Consider the following 27,913-nt stretch of genomic DNA (forward strand, 5'->3'; position numbering starts at 1 on the left):
AAGTCATAAAGATTAGAGCAGAAATAAATGAAATAAGAGATGAAGAAAACAATAGAAAACATCAATGAAACTAAAAGTTAGTTCTTAAAGAGTTAAAACCTTTAGCCAGACTAATCAAGAAAAAAAAGGGAAATGGCTCAAATCAATAAAATTAGAAATGAAAAAGGAGAAATTACAACTGACACCACAGAATACAAAGGATCATAAGAGACAAGCAACTATATGCCAAAAAAATGGACAGTCTAAAAGAAATGGACAAATTCTTAGAAAAGAACAAACTTCAAAGACTGAGCCAGGAAGAAACAGAAAATATGAACAGACCAATCACAAGTAATGAAATTGAAACTGATTAAAAATCCTCAAGCAGAACTTCCCTGGTGGTGCCATGGATAAAAATCCACCTGGCAATGCAGGGGACATGGGTTTGATCCCTGTTCTGGCAAGATTCCACATGCCGTGGAGCAACGAAGCCCGTGCACCGCAATGACTGCTGCCGTGTGCCCCAACTAGTGAGCCCAGGTGCTGCAACTACTGAAGGCTGTGGGTCTGAGCCGGTGCTCTGCAACAAGAGAAGTCACCACAGTGAAAAACCTCGCACACTGCAACGAAAAGCAGTCCCTGTCACTGCAACTAGAGAAAGCCCATGCAAAAGCAATGAAGACCCGGTGCAGCCAAGAAAAAAATCTTTCAACAAACAAAAGTTCAGGACCATAATTCTATCAAGCATTTAGAGAAGAGTTAACACTTATCCTTCCAAAAAATTGCAGAGGGAGGAACACTGCCAAGCTCATTCTATGAGGCCATCATCACGCTGATATAAAAACCAAAGATATCACACAGAAAAAGAAAATTACAGGGCAACATTACTGATGATCATGGAAAAAGCAAGAGAATTTCAGAAAAACATCTATTTCTGCTTCATTGACTATGCTAAAGCCTTTGATTGTGTGGATCACAACAAACTGTGGAAAAGTCTTCAAGAAATGGGAATACCAGACGACCTTACCTGCCTCCTGAGAAACCTGTATGCAGGTCAAGAAGCAACAGTTAGAACCAGACATGGAACAACAGACTGGTTCAAAATTGGGAAAGGAATACATCAAGGCTGTATATTGTCACCCTGCTTATTTAACTTATATGCAGAGTACACCAAGAGAAATGCCGGGCTGGATGAAGCACAAGCTGGAATCAAGATTGCCAGGAGAAATATCAATAATCTCAGATATGCAGATGACACCACCCTTATGGCAGAAAGTGAAGAGGAGCTAAAGAGCCTCTTGATGAAGGTGGAAAAGGAGAGTGAAAAAGCTGGCTTAAAACTCAACATTCAAAAACTAAGATCATGGCATCCTGTCCCATCACTTCATGGCAAATAGATGGGAAACAATGGAAACAGTGACAGATTCTATTTTCTTGGGCTCCAAAATCACTGCAGATGGTGACTGCAGCCATGAAATTAAAAGACGCTTACTCCTTGGAAGAAAAGCAATGACAAACTTAGAGAGCATATTAAAAAGCAGAGACATCACTTTGCCAACAGAGGTCTGTACAGTCAAAGCTATGGTTTTTCCAGTAGTCATGTACGGATGTGAGAGTTGGACCATATAGAGGGCTGAGCACCAAAGAACTGATGATTTTGAACTGTGGTGTTGGAGAAGACTCTTGAGAGTCCCTAGGACTGCAAGGAGATCAAACCAGTCAGTCCTAAAGGAAATCAACTGTGAATAGTCATTGGAAGGACTGATGCTGAAGCTGAAGTTCCAACACTTTGGCCAACTGATTCGAAGGAAGAGTTGAATCATTTGAAAAGACCCTGGTGCTGGGAAAGATTGAAGGCAGGAGGAGAAGGGAATGACAGAGGATAAGATGGTTGGATGGCATCACCGACTCAATGGACAAGAGTTTGAGCAAGCTCTGGGAGATGGTGAAGGACAGGGAAGCCTGATGTGCTGCAGTCCATGGGGTTGCAAATAGTCGGACACGACTGAGCGACTGAACAACAACAACAAATCACTCATGAACACAGATGCAAAAATCCTCAACAAAATACTAGCAAACAGAATCCCACAGAATATTGAATGACCATACACCATGATCAAGAGGGATTTATCCCAGGGATGCAAGGATTCTTCAATATATGCAAATCAATCAATGTGATATACCATATTAACAGATTGAAGAATAAAAACCGTATGATCAACTCAATAGACACAGAAAAAGTTTTTGACAAAATTCAACACTGATTTATGATAAAAACTCTCCAGAAAGTGGAAATAAAGGGAACCTACTTCAATATAATAAAAACCATCTATGACAACCCACAGGAAATACTGTTCTCTCTGGTGAAAAACTGAAAGCATTTCCTCTAAGATTAGGAACAAGTAAAGGATGTCCACTCTCATCACTATCACTAAGGAATAATTCAACATAGCTTTGGAAGTCCTAGTCATGGCAATCAGAGAAGAAAAAGAAATAAAAGGAATCCAGATTGGAAAAGAAATAAACCTGTCACTGTTTTGCAGATGACATAATACTATACATATAAAATCCTAAAGAGGCCACCAGGAAACTACTAGAGCTTATCAATGAATTTGGTAAATTTTGTAGGATACAAAATTAATACACAGAAACCTGTTGTATTCCTATACACTAACAAGGAAAGATCGGAAAAAGAAATTAAGAAAACAATCCTACTTATCAGTGCAACAAAAGAATAAAATACCTAGGAATAAATCTACCTAAGGAGACAAAAGACTTGTGTTCAGAAAACTATAGGGTACTGATGCAAGAAATCAAAGACAACACAAATAGAGAGACATACCCTATTCTTGGATTGGAAGAATCAATATTGTGAAAATGACTAGACAACTGAAGCAATCTACAGATTCAATGCAATCCCTATCAATTCGTATGGAAACATAAAAGACTACAACTAGTCAAAGCAATTTTGAGAAAGAAAAATGGAGGTGGAGGAATCAGACTCCCTGACTTCAGACTGTACTCCAAAGCTACAGTAGTCAAGACAGTGTGGTACTGGCATAAAGACAGAAATACAGATACATGTAACAGGATAGAAAGCCCAGAGGTAAACCCAAGTACCTATGGTTACCTAATCTATGACAAAGGGAGCAAGAACATACAATGGAGAAAAGACAGCTTCTTTTTAAAGACTTGTTATTTTATAGTTTCAGGTGAACAGCAATGGGATTCAGCCATACTTACATGTGTATTCATTCTCCCTCAAGAGACAGCCTCTCTAATAAGTGGTGCTGGGAAAACTGGACAGCTACATGTAAAAGAATGTTAGGGAGAACACTCCCTAACACCATACACACAAATAAACTCAAAATGAATTAAAGACCTATAAGGCTGTACACTATAGTGTAAGGCTAGACACCATAAAACTCTTAGAGGAAAAGCACAGGCAGAACACTTTTTGACACAAATTGTAGCAAGACCTTTTTTGACCCACATCCTAGAGTAATGAAAATAAAAAACAGAAATAAATGAGACTTAATTAAACTTAAAAGCTTTTGCACAACAAAGGAAACCATAAACAAAACAAAAAGACAACAGCATGGGAGAAAATATTTGCAATTGAACCAACTGACAAGAGATTAATCTCCAAAATAAACAAACAACTAATGCAGCTCAGTATCGAAAAAACAAATAACCCAATGAAAAAATGGGAGGGAAACATAAATGGACACTTCTCCAAAGACATACAGATGGTCAAAAGGCATATGAAAAGATGCTGAACACGACTAATTATTAGAGAAATGCAAGTCAAAACTACAATGAAGTATCACCTCATCTGGTCAGAATGGACATCATCAAAAAATCTACAAACAGTAAATGCCGGAGAGAATGTGGAGAAAGGGAACCCTCCTCCTGAGGGTTGGGAATGTAAACTGGTACAACCACTATGGAGAACAGTATGGAGGTTCCTCAAAAAACTAAAACTAGAACTGCCATTCTATTGGGTAGCATATGACCCAGAAACCCCATTTCTAGGCAAATACCCAGAGAAAACTATAATTCAAAAAGACGCTTGCATTCCAATGTTCACTGCAGCGCTATTTACAATAGCCAGGACACGGTAGTATCCTAAATGTCCATCAACAAAGGAATAGATAAAGAAAATGTGATACATGTAAGATATACTCATCCGAATGCAAAGTTTCAAAGAATATTCTGCAAGGAGAGATAAGAAAGCCTTCCACAGTCATCAATGCAAAGAAATAGAGGAAAATAACAGAATGGGAAAGACTAGAGATCTCTTCAAGAAAATGAGAGACACAAAGGGGGCATTTCATGCAAAGATGGGCACAAAAAAGGACAGAAATGGTATGGACCTAAAAGAAGCAGAAGATATGAAGAGGCGGCAAGAATATACAGAAGAACTATACAAAAGAGATCTTAATGAACCAGATAACCATGATGGTGTGATCACTCACCTAGAGCCAGATATCCTGGAGTGCGAAGTCAAGTGGGCCTTAGGAAGCATCACAAAAAAGCTAGTGGAGGTGATAGAGTTCCAGCTGAGCTATTTCAAATCCTAAAAAATGATGCTGTGAAAGTGCTGCACTCAATATGCCAGCAAATTTGGAAAATGCAGCAGTGGCCACAGGACTGGAAAAGGTCAGTTTTCATTCCAATCTCAAAGAAAGGCAATGCCAAAGAATGTTCAAACTACCACACAACTAGTGCTCATTTCACACGCTAGCAAAGTAATGCTCAAAATTCTCCAAGCCAGGCTTCAACAGTACATGAACCGAGAACTTCCAGATGTGCAAGCTGGATTTAGAAAAGGCAGAGGAACCAGAGATAAAATTGCCAACATCTGCTGGATCATAGAAAAAGCAAGAGAATTCTAGAAAAACATCTACTTTTGCTCATTGACTACACTAAAGCTTTGGACTGTGTGGATCACAACAAACTGTGGAAAACTCTTTAAGAGATGGGAATACCGGACCACCTTACCTGCCTCCTGAGAAACCTGTATGCAGGTCAAGAAGCAACAGTTAGAACCAGACATGGAACAACAGACTGGTTCAAAATTGGGAAAGGAATACATCAAGGCTGTATACTGTCATCCTGCTTATTTAACTTTATATGCAGAGTACACCATGAGAAATGCCAGGCTGGATGAAGCACAAGCTGGAATCAAGATTGCCAGGAGAAATATCAATAACTTCAGATATGCAGATGACACCACCCTTATGGCAGAAAGTGAAGAGGAGCTAAAGAGCCTCTTGATGAAGGTGGAAAAGGAGAGTGAAAAAGCTGGCTTAAAACTCAACATTCAAAAACTAAGATCATGGCATCCTGTCCCATCACTTCATGGCAAATAGATGGGAAACAATGGAAACAGTGACAGATTCTATTTTCTTGGGCTCCAAAATCACTGCAGATGGTGACTGCAGCCATGAAATTAAAAGACACTTGCTCCTTGGAAGAAAATCAATGACAAACTTAGAGAGCATATTAAAAAGCAGAGACATCACTTTGCCAACAGAGGTCTGTACAGTCAAAGCTATGGTTTTTCCAGTAGTCATGTATGGATATGAGAATTGGACCGTATAGAAAGCTGAACACCGAAGAACTGATGATTTTGAACTGTGGTGTTGGAGAAGACTGTTAAGAGTCTCTTGGACTGCAAAGAGGTCAAACCAGTCAATTCTAAAGGAAATCAACTGTGAAAATTCATTGGAAGTACTGATGCTGAAGCTGAAGTTCCAATACTTTGGTCACCTGATTCAAAGAGTTGAGTCATTAGAAAAGACCCTGATGCTGGGAAAGATTGAAGGCAGGAGGAGAAGGGGACGACAGAGGACAAGATGGTTGGATGGCATCACCGACTCAATGGACAAGAGTTTGAGCAAGGTCTGGGAGATGGTGACGGACAGGGAAGCCTGGTGTGCTGTAGTCCATGGGGTTGCAAAGATTGGACATGACTTAGTGACTGAACAACAATATATACAGTGGAATATTACCCAGCCATAAAAAGGAACAAAATAGTGCCCTTTGCAAAGACACAGATGGATCTACAGATTGTCATACAGAGTAAAGTAAATCAGAAAGAGGAAAACAAATAGCATATAATATCGCTTATATTGGAATCTATACAAATGGTACAGATGAACTTATTTGCAAAGCAGAAATAGAGACACACATGTAGAGAACAAACCTAGGGATACCAAGAGGGGAAGGGGGTGGGATGAATTTGGATATTGGGATTGACTTATATACGCTACCATGGATACAATAGACCAGTAATAAGAACCTACTTGATTGCACAGGGAATTCTACTCAGTGCTCTGTGGTGACGTAAATGGGAAGGAAATCTTAAAAAGACGGAATGTATTAATATGTGTGTGTATAACTGATTCACTCTGCTGTGTAGCAGAAGCTAACAGAACACTGTAAAGCAACTATACTCCAATAGAAATTAACTTAACAAAACAAAAGCAAAAAGACACCTACCAGAAAAACTTCCATGGGAAATTCAATGGGGTACTGGTTGAAGGAAATTCTGATACATTTGTTGATTCTCAGAGCAACAATAGAGGTTAGAAATAGTAAGATGCTGGTGGAATTAGCTTTAGGAAGACCTAAACAGTAGTTAATTATGTTCTGAAAGAAAACAAAATTACAGAGGCTTAGGGTAGGATGTAATAATTGCCTAAATCTAGAAAATGACACTTTCTAAATTAGTTCAAACAGAAGTCCCTGGGCAGGGTTGCTGGGCATTGAGATCTTTATGAGCATGACTAGAACAGGGAGAGCAAGTAGGTGGGTATATAATTTTTTAATTTGGAAACGATACATTAAAAGACAATAATGTCCAACAAGAAGAGAATACACTTTCTGTGTTTCAGTGTAATGGAAAGGACCCAGGAGTTCTGTTTATTAGCCTACTCTTTATTAATTTGCCCAGACCATGTATGTTTCACTTGACTTCTGGGCCGTTCTTGCATCCAGGGACAACTTTGCGTTTTATATTCTTAAGATGTTTTAGGATACATGTCTGTTATGAGTTACATGATGGGGAGAATTATGATAGATACAGTTATCTAAAAGACCAAATTTTAACATAAATCGTGTTAGTTTAAAAGGCTTGGGGGTAAAATGATTAATGCAACTGATAACATGGTCCAACTGGCACCTGCAATTAATCAAGACTGTAAATCTGGAAGAGGTGAAATTACTTCTAGGACCCTCTTGACCCAGCTGCCTATGCAAGAGTCTCTCCACTTGGGTCTACTTTTTGGAGGCAAGGGGAGGAGCATTTGTTACTCTGGGTGAGGGTAGAAATTACTCACGTAGAAGAAGGCGACGGGACCAGAATTGTAACTGATCATAACTCCGAAGATGCAGGTCAACTGGGACAGCATAACGTGCAGGGCTGTAGCAGCCAGGTAAGCACTGATGGCAGCCTCCGGAATGTAAGTAACAATGAAGCCAAAACCTAACATGCCCATAGACAGCTGTGGGGGGATTCAGATGGAAAAGAAAACCAGAGTGAGGAGGAATGTCATCAAACCAGCAATGGCACCGCATTAGGCCATCTCCAGAGGTTCCAACAAAAAAAGCTTAGCTTAGGCCCCTTTAATAACTTTCTTTTAACTTACAACATTGGGAGGGGGGCTGTGCTGGGTCTTTGCTGCTGAGCACAGGCTTTGTCTAGGTGTGGCGAGGGGAGGTTACTCTCTAGCTGCAGCGCGTGGGCTTCTGGTTGCAGTGGCTTCTCTCGGTGTGGAGCACGGGCTGTGTGTGCGTGTGGGCTTCGGCAGTTGTGGCACGCAGGCCCACGGTAGTCGGGCTCAGCAGTTGTTGGTGCACAGGTTTAGCTGCCCCGTGGCATGTGGAATCTTCTCGGATCGGGGATCAAATCCATGCCCACTGCATCGGCAGGCGGATTATTTACCAGAGGGCCACCAGGGAAATCCCCTTTGATAACTCGTTTCTCTTTCCCTAATCAACTGAAATTGATGAGCTAAGAGCAGGTCCTTGGTATTGATTCACAGGCTCCCTTACAAACATAAGACCACACTCCTTTCTTTCTTCATGAGTATGTAAACTGACGTTCTTACCCTAGGATCCACTGATCTTGTGGATGTGGGGTGATCAGTGACAAAGTGATCAGAAGAAGACTTGGCTTTTTAAAAGTCCTTTTCACTAAAATCTTCTTTAAAAATAATTTTTATTTATTTATTTATTTTTGCGTGTGCTGAGTCTTGGTTGCTGTGTGGGCTTTTCTCTAGCTGTGGGGCGAGGGCTTCTCATTGAGACGGCTTCTCTTGCTGCCAGTTACAGGCTCTAGGGTGCCTGGGCTTCAGTTGTTGCAGCTCCCAGGCTCTAGAGCACAAACTCTACAACTGTGGTGCACGGGCTCAGCTGCTCTGCAGCCTGTGGGATCTTCCTGGATCAGGGATTGAACCTGTGTCTCCTGCATTGGCAGGCAGATTCTTCATCACTGAGCCACCAGGGAAGCCCCAATGGAAGCTTTGATAGCCCTCTCTGACATGTTAACATCCCTGTGAGGAATGCAGCTTTTCGCAAAGGAAAATATTAAAACAACCTGGGCTCCAGCTTAAACATTTGGGCCTTTGATGTTTATGAAGAACGATTAAACTGAATTTATGTCTCTAGGATTAAATACAAATACACGTAAAATACGGTATACGTATGTAAATGTATTTTTTAAATGCTATGTAATACACAAGCAAAGGATTTAAAAGGATAGATGCCAAGTTATTAACAGAAGTTGCCTTTGGGGAATGGTTGATTAAAGGTTATGGGCAATATTTTGTAATTTATACACTCTTTTTATTTGAGATTTTTGCAATATACTTGTTCATCTTTTATAATAAAAAAAAAAAGTGGAAAATTATGGCTAGACGGCAAGCTCCAATCCTCTTAAGAGGGCAGGTTAAGAAAAATGACACAGCCCAATGAGGAAGATGGGGAAAGAAAAGCAAAGTCTTGAAACCTTCTCTTGTCATTGCTTCATATTCCGCTGCACTAGGAACTCTCAAAAAACAAACTTGGAGGAACAAATCTATTAGCTTTAAGAGCTTTTTGTTTCAAAGCTTGCAGTTAGTTGGGCACTTCGTCTCCCTTGATCTCCGGTCATTACTGTCCAGAGTGCTCCTTGACTCTAGTCAGGCCAATCTGTTTCCTGTCTTTTGTGTGATTGACTGATTTCTTCTGTGCTTATGCCCAACCCCCTCTTCCCTCTCTGCCAACCCAGGTTTATCATCTCTTTCAAGAGCTCAACAGAACTTCCCTGGTGGTCCAGTGCTGAGAATCTGCCTGCCAATGCAGGGGACACAGGTTTGATCCCTGCTCCAGGAGAATTCCAGAGCTGGACCTGTGTGCCTCAGCTACTGAGCTGGCGGTCCCTGGAGCCTCTGCTCCGCAACAAGAGTAGCCGCCACAATGCGAAGCCCATTCGCTGCAACTAGAGAGCAGCCTCCCCTGCTCCGCACAATTAGAGAAAGCCCACGGGCTGCAACGAAGACCCAGTGCAATCAATAAACAAAAATTGTAAAAAGAGCTCAATAAAACTTCTCTCCTTCAGAAAGTGTGGTACTGAGTGCGTTTGGACAAGTTTCTTAAACTCTTCGAGCCTCTGTTCCCTTGTCTATGAAATAATACCCAACGTGAGTGTTTTGTACGGATTACATGACAGAATACATGCAAAACACTTAGCTCAAATCTGAAAATAGTGACAGATGCAAATATATATACCATTCATTCTCTTTTTTGGGGCGGCTGCCTTGGGTCTTACTTGCGGCGCTCAGGATCTTCCTTGTGTCATGGAGGATCTTTTGTTGAGGCGCAAGGACTCTCTACTTATGGCGTGCAGGTGTTGCGGCTGAGGGCTTAGTTGCTCCACGGCATGTGGGATCTTAGTTCCTCGACCAGAGGTCCAAACCTCTGTCCCCTGCATGGCAAGGTGGAGCCTTAACCACTGCACTACTGGGGAAGTCCCTATATCACTCATGCCTCATGCCATCCCTTCCTTCGACCTTGTAAATGGCAAATATCTATAATGAACCATAGAACTCCTCCTTGCCCAACTGTGATGTGGCATCAGAATCTGGTGTTAACATAATTTTCTAGACATCACTGTCAATCAGGCAGAACTGGTCTGTGATATGAAACCTCTCTCTGTCATCCTTATTGAAAACAGGTAGAGACATTTCCCAAATTACAATGGTTCTAACATTTTTTAATTTCGACTTTACAATGGTGTAAAAGCACTATGCATTCAGTAAAAATGGTACTTTGAATTTTGATTTTTTTTTTCTGGGCTAGCCCTGTGCAGTATGATGCTCTTTTGTGATGCTGGGCAGTGGCAGTGAGCTGCAGCTCCCACTCAGCCACACAGACATGAGGGGAAACAACTCGTACACTAAGAACTATTTGTACTCAGACAGCCACTCTGTTTATCACTTCCAGTACTATATTCAACAAACTACATGAGATACCCAATACTTTATTATAAAATAGGCTTTGTATTACATGATTTTGCCCAATATAGTCTAATGTAAGTGTTCTGAGCACATTTAAGGTAAGCCAGGCCAGGCTATGACATTTGGTAAGCTAGGTTTACTAAATGTATTTTCAACTTACAGTATTCTCAAATTACCATGGGTTTATCAGTATGTAACCCCATCATAAGTCAAGGAAGTTCTGTACCAAATGTTTGGCCAATGAAGGAAAGGTTTAGTAAATGGTTGTTTCCTTCCCAGACAACTCCATCCCAACTAAAAACTATTCCTTCATTTCATATTTTTTAAATTATTTCTGGACACGCCACATGGCATGCAGGATCTTAGTTTCCTGACCAGGGATCGAACCCATGCCCTCTGTGGGGGAAGCATGGATTCTTAACCACTGGACTGCCAGGGAAAGTCCCCACTTCATATTCTTTTGACAGTGAACTCTTCACTTTTATTAATACTTGTGTGCACTTTAAGATTATCTAGTACACAGGTTCTAGAGGCAGACAAACAGCCTGAATCCCAGTTTGGGATCTTACTGGTTACATGATCTTGAGCAATTCACTTAACCTCTCTATACCTTTGTTTCCGTAAAATAAGTACAGAGTAATACCTACCCTCATACAGAGGGGTGTTGTGAGGACCAAATGAGGATAAGACATGTAAAGTGCTTTGAACATTGACAGCACAGAGCAATAAACGCTGGTTGTTATTATTTAGTTCAGACTTTTCTAAAACTTTTTATTGTAAATAATTGTAGACTGACATGCAGTTGTAAAAAAGCAATGCAGAGATCCTGTGTACCCAGTTTTCCCCATCTTGCCCAACTACACTACATGCCACAACTAGGATAGTGACATCAAATACAGATAAGATAAAAAATAATTCCATCAGCACAAGGATCTCTCCTGTTGCCCTATTACAGCCTCTCATCTCCCATCTCTGCCTCCAACCTCCATCCTCTGATCTCTACTCATCCTTAATCTCCGGCAACAACTAACCTGTTCCGCATTTCTATAATTTTGTCACTTCAAGAATCTTACATAAATGGAACCATCGGTATGTGAACTTTCCAGTTTTTAGTTTCATTCACTTTTCCTCTTTATTATTTCCTTCCTTCTGCTTATTTTGGGTATAATTTGCTCTTATTTTTCTAGATTCTTGCAGAGGGAGCTTATATTATTAATCTGAGACTTTTTCTTTATTCTACTATATGCATTTTAGTGCTATAAATTTCCTTTTCAGCACCACTTTAGCTGTGTCCCAGAAATTTTGGTATATTTTATTTTCATTTACTTCAGTGTATTTATTTCCCTTGAAACTTCCTCTTTGACATATGGATTGTTTAGAAGTGTGCTGTTCAGTGTCCAGGAATTTGGAGACTTTCCTGTTAACTCTTTGTTATTGAGTTCTAGTTTGATTCCACTGTGGTCAGAGAACACACTGTTTGACTTCAATTCTTTTATATTTATTGATGCTTGTTTTATAGCCCAGGATGTGGTCTATCTTGCTGTATGTTCCATGGGTTGTGAAAAGAATGTGTATTCTACTGTTACTCATTGGAGTATTCTATAAATGTCTCGAGTCCTATTGGTGTTGTTGATGTTTTGAATTTTACTATATCCTTGTTGATATCCTTGTTGATTATCCTTGTTGATTTTCTGTCCGGTTGTTCTATCAATTGTTGAGAGAGGAGAGATGAGGTCTCCAACTGTAATTGTGGAGTTCTATTTGTTTGTGTCTCCATTCCAGCTATGTCACTTCTTGCTTCACACATTTCGGGGCTCTGTCGTTTACTGCAGGCATACGTAGGTCTGCCTCACCTTCTCGGAAGAGCAAGCCTTTTATTATTATGTGCTGTCCTTCTCTACCTCTGGTAATCTTCTTGGCTCTGAAGTCTACTTTATCTGTTATTAATATAGTCAATTCTGCCTTCCTTTAATATTTGCATGACATATCTTTCTATTTTTTTAACTTTCAACCTAATCATTGTTTTTGTTGTTTCTTGTAGACAGCATATTTCTAAATATTTAGTCGATATCTTTAATGTAAATGTTGATATGTTAAGGGTTAACCATTTTTCTGCCATTTTTCTGTTTGCTCTACTTTTCATCTTTTATTTTTTCTGATTTCACACATTACTTGAACATTTTTTAGAATTTCATTTTGATTTATCTATGGCATTTTTGAGTGTATAGGTTTTGAAGTGATTGTCCTAGGTATTACATTATATATACATAACTTATCACAGTCCACTGGTGTAAACATTTTACCAGTTTGAGCAAATTATAGAAAATTTACCTCCCATTATGTTTGTTTATAAAAGAATTGTTTAAAATATTTCTTCCATATGCATTTTGAACCACATCAGTGATATAATTTTTGCTTCAACCATTGACATAATTTAGAACATTTAAGAAAACAAAGAAAACTACCATATCTATCCATGTTTTCCCTTTTTCATTGTTCTTTCTTCCTACTCGATGTTCCAAGATGCCTTCTTTTATCATTTCCTTTCCGTTTAGAGAACTTCTTTTAGCCATTCTTTTAGGGTAGGTCTTGCTGGTGATAAATTCTCTTAGTTCTCCTTCATGTGAGCATGTCTTGATTTCTCCTTCATTCTTGAAGGCTATTTTCAGAAATGCTGGGCTGGATGAAGTACAAACTGGAATCAAAATTGCCAGGAGAAATATCAATAACCTCAGATATGCAAAAGACACCACCCTTATGACAGAAAGTGAAGAGGAACCAAAGAACCTCTTGATGAAGGTAAAAGACAAGAGTGAAAAAGCTGGCTTAAAACTCAAAATTCAAATAAAATAATATCATGGCATCCAGTCCCATCACTTCATGGTAAATAGATAGGGAAACAATGGAAACAGTGACAGACTTTACTTTCTTGGGCTCCAAAATCACTGCAGATGGTGACTGCAGCCATGACACTTGCTCCTTGGAAGAAAAGCTATGACAAACCTAGATAGAGATTAAAAAGCAGAGACATTACTTTGCCAACAAAGGTCCACTAGTCAAAGCTATGGTTTTTCCAGTAGGCATGTACGGATGTGAGAGTTGGACCATACAGAAGACTTGAGTGTCGAAGAACTGATGCTTTTGAACTTTGGTGTTGGAGAAGACTCTTGAGAGTGCCTAGGACTGCAAGGAGATCAAACCAGTCCATCCTAAAGGAAATCAATCCTGAATATTTATTGGAAGGACTGATGCTGAAGCTGAAGCTCCAATACCTCGGCCACCTGATGCGAAGAGCCAACTCGTTAGAAAAGACCCTGATGCTGGGAAAGATTGAAGGCAGGAGAAGGGGATGACAGATGACAAGATGGTTGGATGGCATCACCGACTCAATGGATATGAGTTTGAGCAGCTCTGGGAGGTGGTGAAGGACAGGGAAGTCTGGTGTGCTGCAGTCAGACACAACTGAACAACAACAATGATTTTTGGATTGACAGTTCTTTCAGCAAATGAAAGAATATTGTGCAATTTCCTTCTGGTCTACATGGTTTCTGACAATAAATTTGCTGTCATTTAAATTATTTTCTCACTGAAGGTAAAGTGTTTCTCTCACTGCTTTCAAGATTTTTTTTCATTGTTTTTAGCTTTCAAACGTAGAGTATGATTTGTCTTGGTGTAGATTCCTATGGATTTATCTTGTTTGGGATTTTCCAAGGTTCTTAAAACTGTAGAAGTATATCTTTTGTCAAATTTGGGGCATTTTCAGCTATTAGTTCTTCAAGTAATTCAGTCCCATCTTTTTTCCCCTCCCTTTCTGGGATGCTTATGAGACACAAATGTTAGAACTTCTGTTATAGTCCCACTTGTCCCTGAGATTCTGTTAAATTTTTTTCAGTCTATTTTCTATTGTTCAGACTGAGTAATTTCTGTTGTTCTTTCTTCAAGTTCATTGATTCTTTACTCTCCATTTTGCTGTCGAGTCCATTCTTTGAATTTTTAATTTTGGTTAATGTATTTTTTAGCTCTAAAATTTCTGTTTGGTTCTTCTTTACATCTTCTATTTACTTTTTGAGACTTTCTATTTTTTTACTTTGTTTCAAGCATATTAATAATTGGTTGCTGAAGCATTTTTAGGATGGCTGCTTTATAATTTATGCCAGATAATTCTAACACCTCTCATCTCAGTGCTGGCATCTTTTTATTGCCTTTTTTCATTAAAGTTGAAATGTTCTTGGTTCTTGATACGACAAGTTATTTTCAGTTCAGCTATTGACATTTCATGTACTATGCTATAAGATTCTGGATCTTACTGAAATGTTCTGTTTTAGCCACCTTATTTTGATAAAGTGCTGAGAGGGGAAGGTGTTACCTTATTACTGCCTGGTAAGGTACAAGTCCAGGTTCTCCTCTTAAAATCCACTGACACCTGAGGCAGTAGGGACTCTTCATTTTTACTGGGAGGAGATGGAAGTTGTGGCTCCCCACTAGGCCTCCACTGATACCATCCTGACTGGGAGAGACAGAAATGCCTTTATTTCTCCCTGCATGGCCTCCACTGACACTGCTACAGAGGGGGTTGTCATCATTAATGCTGTGTTGTGGTGAAAGAACTGACTCTTCACTGGGCTTTCTCTGACACACCCCAGCAAAGAGTAGGAAGAGAAGCTCATTACTACCCAGTGGAGAGGAAAGTCTCGACTCCCTGTTTGGTCTTCTCTGACAACACCCTGGGTAGCTACCTCATTACAGCTGCGTGAAGGTGGAAATCTGGGCTCCCCACTTGGCCACCACACTGGCATGAGTAGGGATAACACCACAGAGTTCTGTTTTGTTTTTTTTTTTTTCTTGGTATTTGTCTGGAGTAGAGCAGTTACTGGGTAAACGTTTTCAGAATTGCTACTTTTTCCTAGTCCTGTGGCTATATAGAACAGACTTTTGTTGGGACTTTTTCTTTTGGTCTGCACCATTGGCATTTTGGCTCTCTGGCTTCTTTAGCCCCAAGTCTAAGGTGTACGGGGCAAAAAGAAAACCCAGGGAACTCTCCACTGTGTTGTTTCTCGGGTCTGAGCCAGTTTGTTATCTTCTCTACACCTTTCAGAGCCTTCTTATGTTTGGTTTGTATATAACTTTCCAAATTTTTCAGTTGTTCTTAGGAGGAGGAATAGGGAAAAGTACATATAGTCTATCTTCCTGTAAATGGAATATCTTCTCCTTTGTTATATGAAAAAAGTGATGCTCAAACATGGAAAAAGGAAAAAGAACATGCCAAGGCTACTTATAATAAATAGATTGCTGACTTGATGCCTGTTATTCTGTCTTTTCCTACAAGACTGACTTTTTAAAACATGGGTATTATATCTTAAAAAAATTTTTTTTGGTCTCTATTAAAGTACCAACTTCTTTTCTCTGTACTCTGTAATTATAACTTATTAATGCTTATTATGTGACAGGCTCTGGGCTGAATGTTTTACATACATTTTCTCACTTAATCCTTACAAGAATTCTGCAATACAAATATTATTATTCCCATTTTAAACATGAAGAAACTGAGGCCTGAAAGTAAGTCATACATTTGGTAAGAGTCAGGGCTGGGGTCAGCCCGCCAGGATAGCTTGCCTTTGTAGGCTCCCAATAAGTTTTTACCTAATAAAGGATGGTTTCGGGGAAATCAGAGAAGGTTAGCTAGAGCTGGGTTAGCTGAGAAGACAGAGAAATAAAGCTGAAATATATGACGTTAGTTCAGTCAGTGATGCTTTAGATGGTAAATTCTCAGAAGAAATCAAAGACACTGCCCAAAATAAGGTTGGATATTTTAATAAATCATTGATATCATCATCCATTAGCTGTGTCCTGTCATTGTAGAGAAAGGATTTTACATCTGACTCTAATGCCCACTAACCAAAAGTACAGTATGTGAGCCCACGAGTGCTATTCTTGGTGAAAGAATATAAAAGGAATTTTTTAAAACATGGAATCATGAGTAGAACTCTAGGCCACAGTCCCTGAGACCCTTCTCTTATTTTTAGATTCTTTTGATATAGACCATTATCAAAGTCCTTATTGAATTTGTTACAATATTGCTTCTGTTTCAGGTTTCGGTTTTTTGACTACGAGGCATGCAGGATCCTAGCTCCCTCACTGGGGATTGAACTCGCATCCCCTGCATTGGAAGGTGAAGTCCTAACCGTTGGACCACCTTCTTTAGTCTTATAGTATTAGAAATTGAGGAGAATGTTGAGTATCTCATCCTCAGCCAGGGGCGGTAGATTTCTGGGGAGGGAGAAGTTTTGTCACTGAGGAGTCAGTCTATCCATACGTCCCATAAGTTTTGGAAAAAAATGAAAATCACTTAAATACCAGATATATCACAATGGGTAACAGAAGCAATTCAAGGAAAGGGTTCATGTACAGCCCCTTTATTTATTTATTTTTCCTTCAGGGATTCAGAGACTCAGGACCTACCTGAATAATCCCAGTCAGCATAGTTACAGATGCCACAGAACTCAAGGATTTGTTATAGCTCTCAAAGAAGGACGTGTTAGAAAAGTCATTCCGGATGAAAGTTCCCAGTAATAAGTGGCCACTGTTGAATGGCTCTGTCCTCAGGACATTGATTGTCAGAGCACTCACAAGGAAGAATGTACCTATGAAAGAAAAAGGTTGGGCAGAGGGTGAGGTTTTAAGTCCAGGTAAACTGACAGATGTTGACAAAAGCAAAACATGGTCTCATACATTGTCCTCGATCTGATCAACTTTTCTTACCTGAAAGTGGCCACTGAGAAGTAAGAAAGAGCAGGGAAAGCTCTCTGGTTTCACATACTATAACCAACTCCAAAATTTTAGATCTTTTTGGCCTAGGTAACAACCTCTTTGTATCAATGGGCATATGGAGTAGGAAGAAAGAGAAACTGATTGGAAATGTATATCTGGCTCAGCTACTGTGCCTGTTCTTAGAAATGGTGAAAAATGAGATGGTGGGAAAAGGATCAGAAAACAAAGCTAATCAATAATAATAAGAAAAACAATACCTAAACACTTAAGAAGGATGTAATAGGTGCAAAACGACATGGAGCTAAACCTGTTTCAAACAAAATTTTATTTACTTCTCATATCAACATGAATGCGGGAGGCAAAGGCAAATTTTACCTTTAAATTCCTAACAGAAGCAAAACTCTAGTAGCCCTTGTTATTGGTATTTGGAAGTGACTGTAATGAGCTCTGCGAACTTGGCGTAATTGGAATAAAACAGCTGTTTTAGTGTTTAAATGTAAAAATCAACAGACACTAAATTTTAGTAAAGATGTGGAATATTGTCCTTAAAAAGGCACAGGCGCATGCCACAGAATGGGATGGCAACTGGACTGAATATACAAACACATCTGGAGAAAAAACAGTGCCAGTCAGAATGGTCAGCGTTGGTTGCCTGGTCAGTTGTTCAGCATGGAAGCTCAGAAAAAGGCACTTGACTCGCGAACACTGGCGATGCCCTTCTGAGACTGTCAGGGCATTGTGTGGTTTGATTTCTATACAGGTTCACCCAGGGGAAGTAACTGTGCTGATCACAGGACCTTCAGGTGGGTCTGGTCTCTGCAACAGTCATTTCAAATTATAAATTAGTAGATGGATATTTGACTCAGGGAAGAAAAGTGCTTACTCTGTGGGTTTCAGTGTTTTGATTACTATGATAACATTTTCTCAATGTAAATTAATAATTTGATATGATTATTATAAATCAGGTTCATGGAGTATGATTACTATGGGTTCAGCTGAAAAGTGGATCCATTCTAGGAGTTTTGGCAAAATCATTTCTGGATCTTCTTGGTCGAGGATAATCAGATTCCAAAGTGTGGAAATTTCCGCAAGGGAGATGCCTCTTGTCCTTTCATTCCTTTAATAACTCATGGGCCTGTTTGTCTGGTAGGGACATTAATAACAGCAGGAAAGAGTTCAGTTTCTAAAATCTGAACACTAATCCTGTGAATAGAATATCCCGGTGACTGATTCATGCCGATGTATGGCAAAACCCACCACAATATCGTAAAGTAATTAGCCTCCAATTAAAACAAATAAATTATAAAAAAAGAATATCCATCTTCTGCCTCTTTTCTTTATCTGTTAAACATAGCTTTAACTTGAGTTCCTTAGCAATAAATAAACAATCAAGATGGAGACTTCATATGCCTCCTGTGATTCTAGTACTGAACTCACCAATGGACATTTGATGACATGATCCAAAAATTCCATAAATTACTGAAGCACAGAAAGCTGCATAAGAGACATTGAGGGGAGGAATCAGATGCCTTGCCAGCAAACCAAGCATCAGGACTGAAAAGCAAGATAATTTAAGTAAGCAAAGGGAGCCTGGCTTCTTAAAGTCACCTGAAACAAAAACTGTAAAGAATATTTAAAATAAAAATGACCCACGTACACAGCTGAATATGGTAACAGTATCCTTTGGCATACAGACCTTAATTAGTACTTTTTATGATCTGCTTTGATTTCTAGCTTCTCTTCCTATTTTATCACATGTTTTTACACTTCCATTCTAAATCATAGGCTTAAACACCTTTCATGTGAATCATGGAAAGCAAACATCAAAGCAGTAAGACCTTTAACCTCAACAGCTCAGAAGCAGACCATTCTCACCCTCAGTCTCGTATAAGAAGGCCCTAGGAATCCTCCAGGGTTGGAGATAAAGCTAGAGGGCAAAGCAAGAATTGTCACACTTAACTGACTTGACTCCAAGTTGGTATGTGTTGTCTTTCTTTCGTATGCCAATCACTCCAGCATCTTCCTTCAGCTCCTTCTTCAGTACTTAATTTCTTTTCTAAGAAGCACCGTGAGATTTTGGAAATTTTGAGGCAAATGGACTGACCTACATGGTGTCATCCTTTGATGTCTTAAGTCCACAACTCCTGCCCTGAGCAACTCTCTTCAATTTACATCATACCGGTGTGCTCATCAGAAATCAATTATGAGTCTAGTGAGCCAAATTTATTGTCCTAAACAGGCAAGGCTTTTTAAATAGAAAAGTTTAAACCTATACATAAATAGAGTATAATGAACCCCCAAACACCCATCACCCACTTCAACGACGGTCAACTCATGGCCAATCTTGTTTCATCAATGTCCTCATTCCTCTCCCATCCGATAATTATTTTGAGGCAAATCCAAAACATTAAGTCATTTCGTCTGTAGGTATTTTCAGTATATATGTTTTAGAAAAAGGCCCTCTTTTAAGTACAATACCATCATCACACCTAAGAAACTAATAATGGTTCTTTACCATTATCAAACATTCAATATTCAAATTTCCCTGATTTCTCAAATATAGTTGTACCTGTAGACAACCTGTAAGATGATCTATAATGACTGATTGGTACTCAGGTCCTTGAGTGAGTTTCACCCCTTAAGTGTGCAAAAACTCACTTCTTTTTTTAAAATTTATTTATTTTAATGGAGGTTAATTACTTTACAATATTGTAGTGGTTTTTGCCATACATTGACATGAATCAGCCATGGGTATACTTGTGTTCCCCATCCTGCACCCCCCTCCCACCTCCCTCCCCATCCCACCCCTCAGGGTCACCCCAGTGCACCAGCCCTGAGCACCCTGTCTCATGCATCGAACCTGGACTGGCGATCTATTTCACATATGATAATATACAAGATTCAATGCTATTCTTTCAAATCATCCCACCCTCACCTTCTCCCACAGAGTCCAAAAGTCTGTTCTTTACATCTGTGTCTCTTTTGCTGTCTCGCATATAAGGTCATCGTTACCATCTTTCTAAATTCCATATATATGTGTTAATATACTGTATTGGTGTTTTTCTTTCTGACTTACTTCGCTCTGTATAATAGGCTCCAGTTTCATCCACCTCATTAGAACTGATTCAAATGCATTCTTTTTAATAGCTGAGTAATATTCCATTGTGTACATGTACCAAAGCTTTCTTATCCATTCATCTGTCAATGGACATCTAGGTTGCTTCCATGTCCTGGCTATTATAAACAGTGCTGTGATGAGCATACATGTGTCTCTTTCAATTCTGGTTTCTGCAGTGTGTATGCCCAGCAGTGGGATTGCTGGGTCATAAGGGAATAACTTACTTCTGTTAATAATAAAGAGGCTACAACAAAAATGATGTCACTTTTGAAACTGGGTTGCAAGAAGACTGTGTTTTCTGTCTTCGCTGCTCTCCGGATCTCTCTCTCATTCAGGTCACCAGCTGCCAAAGTTGACTTCAAGGGTATGTTACCTACGTAGTCACAGAGTATCTTGGGCTTAGAAGGCTCCATGCTTGGCTTAATGCTCTACTCTGATCATCTTAAAATAATGGATAATTTTTGAACTAGGGAATCTGCATTTGCAACTTGCACTGGGCCTCACACATCATTTGTTCCTGCCAGAGGCCATGCTGTGAGGATACTCAAGCAGCCATATAGACGCCCATATGGTGAAAATACCAAACCTGCCAGCAAACAGGAGTGGGCCTGGAAGCTGAGCCGGCAGCCTCAGTAGAGCCTTGAGATGAATGCCAGTTTGACTGCAACCTTATGAGAGACCTTGAGCCAGAGGTATGGCAGGTTTGGGGTGATCTTTAAAAAAAAAAGTTATTTGCTATTACATGGTTGTTATACTTTTTTTTTTTTTTTAACAAACTTTGTGTTTACATCAAATGAAGTCCTCACATTAGTTGATACATCTCTTAAGTCTTTTGTAATTTATGGTTCCCCTTCCACGTTTTTCCCCTAAGCAAGTCTCTATTGACTGCAAGTAACAGAAAACCAGTTCAAATCAGCTTGAGCAAAATAGGAAAAAAAATTTTGGTTGATCAGCATGGTTTGCTGGATCTTAGTTCTCTGACCTGAGCTGGACCTGAGGCTCACGGCATTGAAAGCACTGAGTCCTAACCACTGGACCACCAGGGAATTTCCAAAATAGGAGATATATTAAAAGAGGACAAAGGTCAGTTGGACCTCATCAGAGGCTGGAAGCAGAACTAAATAGCCATCGGGGTCCAGGCAGCTATTTCCCCATTCTCTTTGCCTACAGGCTTATAGTCTCCTGTTTTGTTCCCAGTTTGGGGGCCTCTATGAACAAGACTTCCATGTATATTCTTGTACATGACTCTAGGTGCATAAGTGGATAAATTCCCTCAAGATGATACATCCTGAAGCATAATTGCTGGGGCATTTAACAGAATATGCGAAACTGTTTTCCAAAGGGTTGTACAATTTACATTCCCACCAAAACTATGAAAATTCTCATTATTTACATCTGTATTATCACATGATACTATCAGAATTTTTATTTCAGTGGGTATGAGTTAGTCAATTTCCACTTCTACTTCATTTATTACCAATAATGTTGGTCAATCTTATTGTGTAGTTTCTTATAGATTTGTAGGAATATATATATATATATATATATATATATATATATATATATATATATTCATATATATATTATAGATTTAAGTCCTTTGTTGGGTGTTCTATGGTTTGCTTTTCAATCTTCATCGTGTATTTTTTTTTTTTTAAATTTTGGCTGCACTGGGTCTTCATTGCAGCCCCGCAGTTTACAGGATCTTAGTTCCCCAACCAGGGATCAAACCCACATCCCCTGCATTGGAAGACAGAGTCTTAACCACTGGACTACCAAGGAAGTCCCCATCATGTCTTTGAATAAACAGAAGTTCTTAAGTTTTATTTAATTCAACTTTGCAGTCATTTCCTTTTAGGCTAGTACTTTTTGTGCCTTGTTTAAGAAACATTTTCTACCTCAAGTCCATAAAGATATTCTCCTCTATTATTCAAAAAAAGTCTTTATAGTTTTGTCTTTCATATTTAGGTCTTTAATCTACCAGGAATAAATGTTTGTGTATGGGTGAGGTAGGGGTCTAAAAAATTTTTTTTCATATAAATATTCAATTTATATGAAATATTCTGTTCCACATCATTTTTAAAAAACCTATTTCTATAGTGACACATCTGATAGAAACCATGCAATGTATACATGTGTGACTCTTCTGTTCCACTGGCTTAATTGTCCATTTCTATAATACCACACTGTTTAATTATGTTTTTTAGTAATTAGTAATATTTTGTAATAAATTTAATAATCCCCATTTTATTGTGAAATATATACACAGAAAGTACATTAAAATAGATGTTGAGTTTAATATATATCTATAAAACAAACACTGATATTACCACCTACTCAGATCTTTCATCACAACCCCATCCCTCCCCACAGAAGTATTCATTATTTTGACTTTTGTGATAATAAAAGTCTTTGTTTTTCTTCATAGTTTTACCACCACTGTACAAAGCCCTAAACAATACAGCTTAGTTGGTCCTACTATTGAAGTTTATATTAGTGGAATTATAATGCATACAATTTTTATTTCTGCTTATTTTTCTCATTATTACGTATATAAGCATCTTCCATGCTGTCATGAATTGCTTGAGAGCATTCCTGTTCCTTCTGTGTATTCCAATACATGTATATATGAATGCTTATTTATTCATTCTACTTTTGATGAACATCATCTTAAACATTCTTACTTTATATTCAGTCTTGATAGCTGGAGGTGCAAGCCCTCCTATGTGGTACTTTAAGAGAACTTGCCTGTTTTTAGAAAATGTTATCTTTCAATTAATTTAGGTCCTTATTAATATTTCTCAGTAAAGTTGTACATTAATAATTTCTCTGTAGAGGTCTTGCACATCATTTCTTAGTTTCATTACAACTTATTTCATATTCACTATGCTTTGGTGAATGATCTTTAAATTTTTTTTCCACATTTCATTTCTTGCAGGTATGAAAGAATATAATTGATTTTTATTTACACATCTTGTACCCAGCAACCTTGAAAAAATCTTATTAATTATATCAATTTATCTGCAGATTCTTTTGAATTCTCTACATTAAAAAATCATCTATGAATGATGTTTTATTTCTCTGTAATCGCTATGTAATTACATAAATTTTAAAATAAATAAATAAATTTTTATTTTAAAAATAAATATTTAAAATAAATATTTTAAAAATAGATAAATTTTACCCTTTTTTCTTGCTTGAATACACTGCCTCTGAATTCAGTATAATGTTGAATAGCCCTATTTACTCTTTTTAAAGCAATTTTTTAAAATTTAATTTTATTTGTGGGTGCACTGGGTCTTCATTGCTGCCCATGGGCTTTCTCTAGTAGGTGTGAGGGGTCCTCACTGTGGTGGCTTCTCCAGTTGTGGAGTACGGGCTCTAGGTGCATGGGCTTCAGTAGCTGCGGCACACAGGCTTAGCTGCCCCGTGGCACGTGAGATCTTCCAGGACCAGGGATTGAACCCCTTGCCCCCTGCTTTGCAGGCAGACTCTCAACCACTGGACCGTAGGGAAGCCCACCCTATTTACTCTTTACAACCAACATGTGGTGTGAAGACTGAGTCTTTTGAAATGTAGGATTTCAAGTAACTCACCAATACAGGGAAGGTAAGAGAATTTCTTGGTAACAGCCCAAGAACTAAATTGTCTAAGTCTTAGTTAAGGTTAGGCTGTGGAGAAATAGAGGGAAACCAAGTCTCTAAACTTTCCAAAACCTTAAAAAATTTTTAAATTTTGAACTAAGTTTAGACTTATCGAAAAGCTACAAAGATAATAGCGCATTTCCATATAATGGGAAAGGAGTACGTCAAGACTGTATATTGTTATCATGTGAAATGCTGGGATAGATGACTCACAAGCTGGAATCAAGATTGCCGGGAAAAATAACAACAACCTCAGATATGCAGGTGACATCACTTTAATGGCAGAAAGCGAAGCAGAATTAAAGAGCCTCTTGATAAAGGTGAAAGACGAGAGTGAAAACGCTGGCTTAGTATTCAACATTCATAAAATGAAGATCATGGCATTTGACCCCATCACTTCATGGCAAATAGATGGGGAGAAAGTGGAAACAGTGACATTTTCTTGGGCTCCAAAATCACTGCGGATGGTGACTGCAGCCATGAAATTAAAAAATGCTTGCTCCTTGGAAGAAAAGCTATGACAAACCTAGAGAGTGTATTAAAAAGCAGAGACATCATTTTGCTAACAAAGGTCCGTCTAGTCAAAGCTATGATTTTTCCAGTAGTCATGTACGGATGTGAGAGTTGGACCATAAAGAAAGCTGAGTGCTGAAGAATTGATGCTTTGGGGCTATGGTGTTGGAGAAGACTCTTGAGAGTCCCTTGGACAGCGAGGAGATCAAACCAGTTAATCCTAAAGGAAATCAATCCTGAATATTCATTGGAAAGACTGATGCTGAAGCTGAAGTTCCAATACTTTGGCCACCTGATACGAAGAGCCAACTCATTGAAAAAGACCCCGATGCTGGGAAAGATTGAGGGTAAGAGAAGAAGGGGGCAACAGAGGATAAGATGGTTGGATGGCATCATCGACTCAGTGGACATGAGTTTGAGAGAACTCTGGGAGATGGTGAACAACTGGTGTGCTGCAGTCCATGGGGTTGCAAAGTCAGACAGGACTAAGCAACTGAACAACAACAATATATGCCTTACCTAGATCCCTCTAATGTGAATACTGTATATAATCATAGTATAATCATTGGTATCAGGAAATTAACATTAGAAAATAACTATTAATAAATCCGTTACTTCAATTTCAACAGCTTTCCCCCTAATTTCCTTTTTCTGTTTCATAATTCCATCCAGAGTTCCCTACTTCATTTAGCTGTTTTTTTCTTCTTAAGGCTAATATCTGTTATAGTTCCTCAGTTGTTACTTGTCTTTCTTGACTTTGTCACTTTGGAAGAGTATTAATAGACGAGCTATTTTGCTAAATGCCCCTCAGTTTGGGGTTGGGCTTCCCTGGTAGCTAGGCTGGTAAAGAATCTGCCTGAAATGTGGGAGACCTGGGTTCGATCCCTGGGTTGGGAAGATACCCTGGAGGAGGCCATGGCAACCCTCTCCAGTATTCTTGCCTGGAGAATCCCTATGAACAGAGGATCCAGGCGGGTTACAGTCCATGGGATCCCAAAGAGTCGGACACGACAGAAAGACTAAGCACAGCACAGCACAGGTCCCTCATGATCACACTAAGGTTAAATGCTTTGGATGTGAATAAGACAGAAATGATATTATGTCCTTCTTAGCGCATCATATCAGAGAGCTCATGATCTCCAAATGTCTTACTATTGGTGATGACAGCATTGATTCTTGGTAAAGGCAGTTACTCCCAGGTTCTTTATTGTAAAGTAGTAGAGGAGTTAATAAATATCTTGAGGAAGATATTTGGAACAAATCCTGGCTTCCCTGGCGGCTCAGATGGTAAAGAAGCTGCCTGCAATGCGGGAGACCTGCGTTTGATCCCTGGGTCTGGAAGATCCCCTGGAGAAGGAAATGGCAACCATTCCAGTATTCTACCTGGAGAATCCCATGGACAGAGAAGCTACAGCCCATGGGGTCGCAAAGAGTCGCACACAACCGAGCAACTAACCCTTTCACTTTTCAAGTCCTGTTACATAGTTTGCCAACTTTTACCCACTGACTTTAACCTCTCTTAGTGGATTTTGTCTCCAACAAGTGTGACTGTAGTCTTTCACTGATGGTGATTTTCTATTTTCTTTTACATTTATAAATTGGGTTCTACTGTAAGGAAGAGCTAGCATGTTTCAAATGAGGTTTTCACTGTGCAGTATTTTTAAAGATTTTTTAAAATCTTGACTGAATTTGTTCCAATATTGCTTCTGTTTCATGTTTAGATTTTTTGGTGGTGAGGCATGGGGATCTTAGCTCCCCAACCAGGGACTGAACTTGCACTCCCTGCATTGGAAGGTGAAGTCTTAACCACTGGATGGCCAGGGAAGCCCCACTCTGCAGTATTTTTGTTTCATTTGAAGAAAATTACTGTTTGGTCCTGATTGTTTAAATCCAAGTAAAACTTTCAAATTGTTTACCCTACAAATTATTTCATTATTCATACTACTTAAAATAACACACAGTCCCCTAGTCAGTCAGCAAGAGTTGCTTGGATTTACTCATTCATACAGTTATGTGATCATTATTCAACAAATACCTTGAGTACCAATTATACGCCAAATACTGTGATACATGTTAGGTATAGTTATACACCCTAATGTTAGTCTTAGTTTGGTATGAAGTTATACTGATGACTTGGAAATTCAGCAGAGAAATGTCCTCAAACCTTGACCATAAGTGAAGGATCTTTGATAAGTGGGGTTCAGTAGTGGACTCTCAAGTAAAGCTACAAGAGTTCAGATCTCTCATTCCAGAACCACAGGAATGCTCTAGAGACATTCTGATACTTTCTTGGAACTGAATATATTTATACAAATGGACCATTTTGGTTTGTATCTGCCATATGGAAATTAAAAAAAAAAACAAAACCTAGTTACTTAGTTGGCTGCACCGAATCTTAGTTTCGACACCTGGGATCTTTAGTTGTGGCATGTGGAATCTAGTGTTCTGACCAGGGATCAAACCTGGGCTCCCTGAATTGGTGGTCTTAGCCACTGGACTACCAGTGAAGTCCCTGCCACATGGAAATTAATGTAATCCATAGTCTCCAAAATTTACAAATAGCTTGTGATGCTTAACACATCAAAACAAACAACCCGCTTAAAAAATGGGCAGAAGACCTAGACATTTCTCCAAAGAACTACTGAAGTTCATGCACCCCGGAGCTCATGCTCCACAACAAGAGAAGCTTGATTACTGCAACTAGAGAGCAGCCCCCACTCACAACTAGAGAAAGCCCACGCACAGCAAGGAAGACCCAGTGCAGCCCCAAATAGATAAGTAAACAAGTAATTTTTAATAAATGATTATATCAATAGAAATCTTCTTTAGAAGAACGTACTATAACATCCATTATACATAAAAAAACAAATAGATCCACACAAATATGGCTATTAGATCTCTGACAAAAGTGCAAAAACAATTCAGTTGACAATAGTCTTTAAAGATGCAACAAAAAATAAAGCCTTGATCTAAACGTCACATCTTACATAATGATTAACTCAAAACAGATTGGTTCTAAAAGTAAACCGTAAAATATAAGACTTTGAGAAGAAAACATAGAAGAAAATCTCTGTGACCTAATGTGATTAAGTGAAGAGTTTTTGTATATGACAGGAAAAACTCAATTCATAAACAGAAAAAAATGAACGTCATCAAAATTAAAAGCCTTTTCTCTGTCAGATATATCGTCAAGAGAGTGAAAAGATAAGCTACAGAGAGAAAATATTTGAAAATCATATATCTAACAAAGGACTTATTCTCAGAATATAAAAAGAATTATCAAAAACTAACAATAAGAAAAAAAATCCAATTAAAAGATGAACAAAAAACTTGAACAGGCACTTTGCCAAAGGGGATCGGAGGACAGCAAATAAGAACATGAAAAG

At 38.8% G+C, this 27,913-nt stretch overlaps 1 protein-coding gene across 2 annotated transcripts in view; it reads right to left on the minus strand.

The window, feature by feature from the left end:
* The window catches only part of SLC26A8 (solute carrier family 26 member 8), an 82,959-nt gene that overhangs the window by 36,406 nt on the left and 18,640 nt on the right, over positions 1–27,913 (minus strand). For both annotated transcript variants that reach the window (XM_043449309.1, XM_043449310.1), the window contains exons 4-7: positions 18,690–18,806; positions 16,944–17,125; positions 7,326–7,490; positions 6,487–6,636 (exon numbers count right to left, since the gene is read on the minus strand). In XM_043449309.1, coding sequence (XP_043305244.1) covers positions 6,487–6,636; positions 7,326–7,490; positions 16,944–17,125; positions 18,690–18,806 — 614 coding nt within the window. The remainder of the gene's footprint in view (positions 1–6,486; positions 6,637–7,325; positions 7,491–16,943; positions 17,126–18,689; positions 18,807–27,913) is intronic.

This window comes from Cervus canadensis, chromosome 28 (genome assembly GCF_019320065.1).
Source record: "Cervus canadensis isolate Bull #8, Minnesota chromosome 28, ASM1932006v1, whole genome shotgun sequence".
Taxonomy (NCBI): domain Eukaryota; kingdom Metazoa; phylum Chordata; class Mammalia; order Artiodactyla; family Cervidae; genus Cervus; species Cervus canadensis.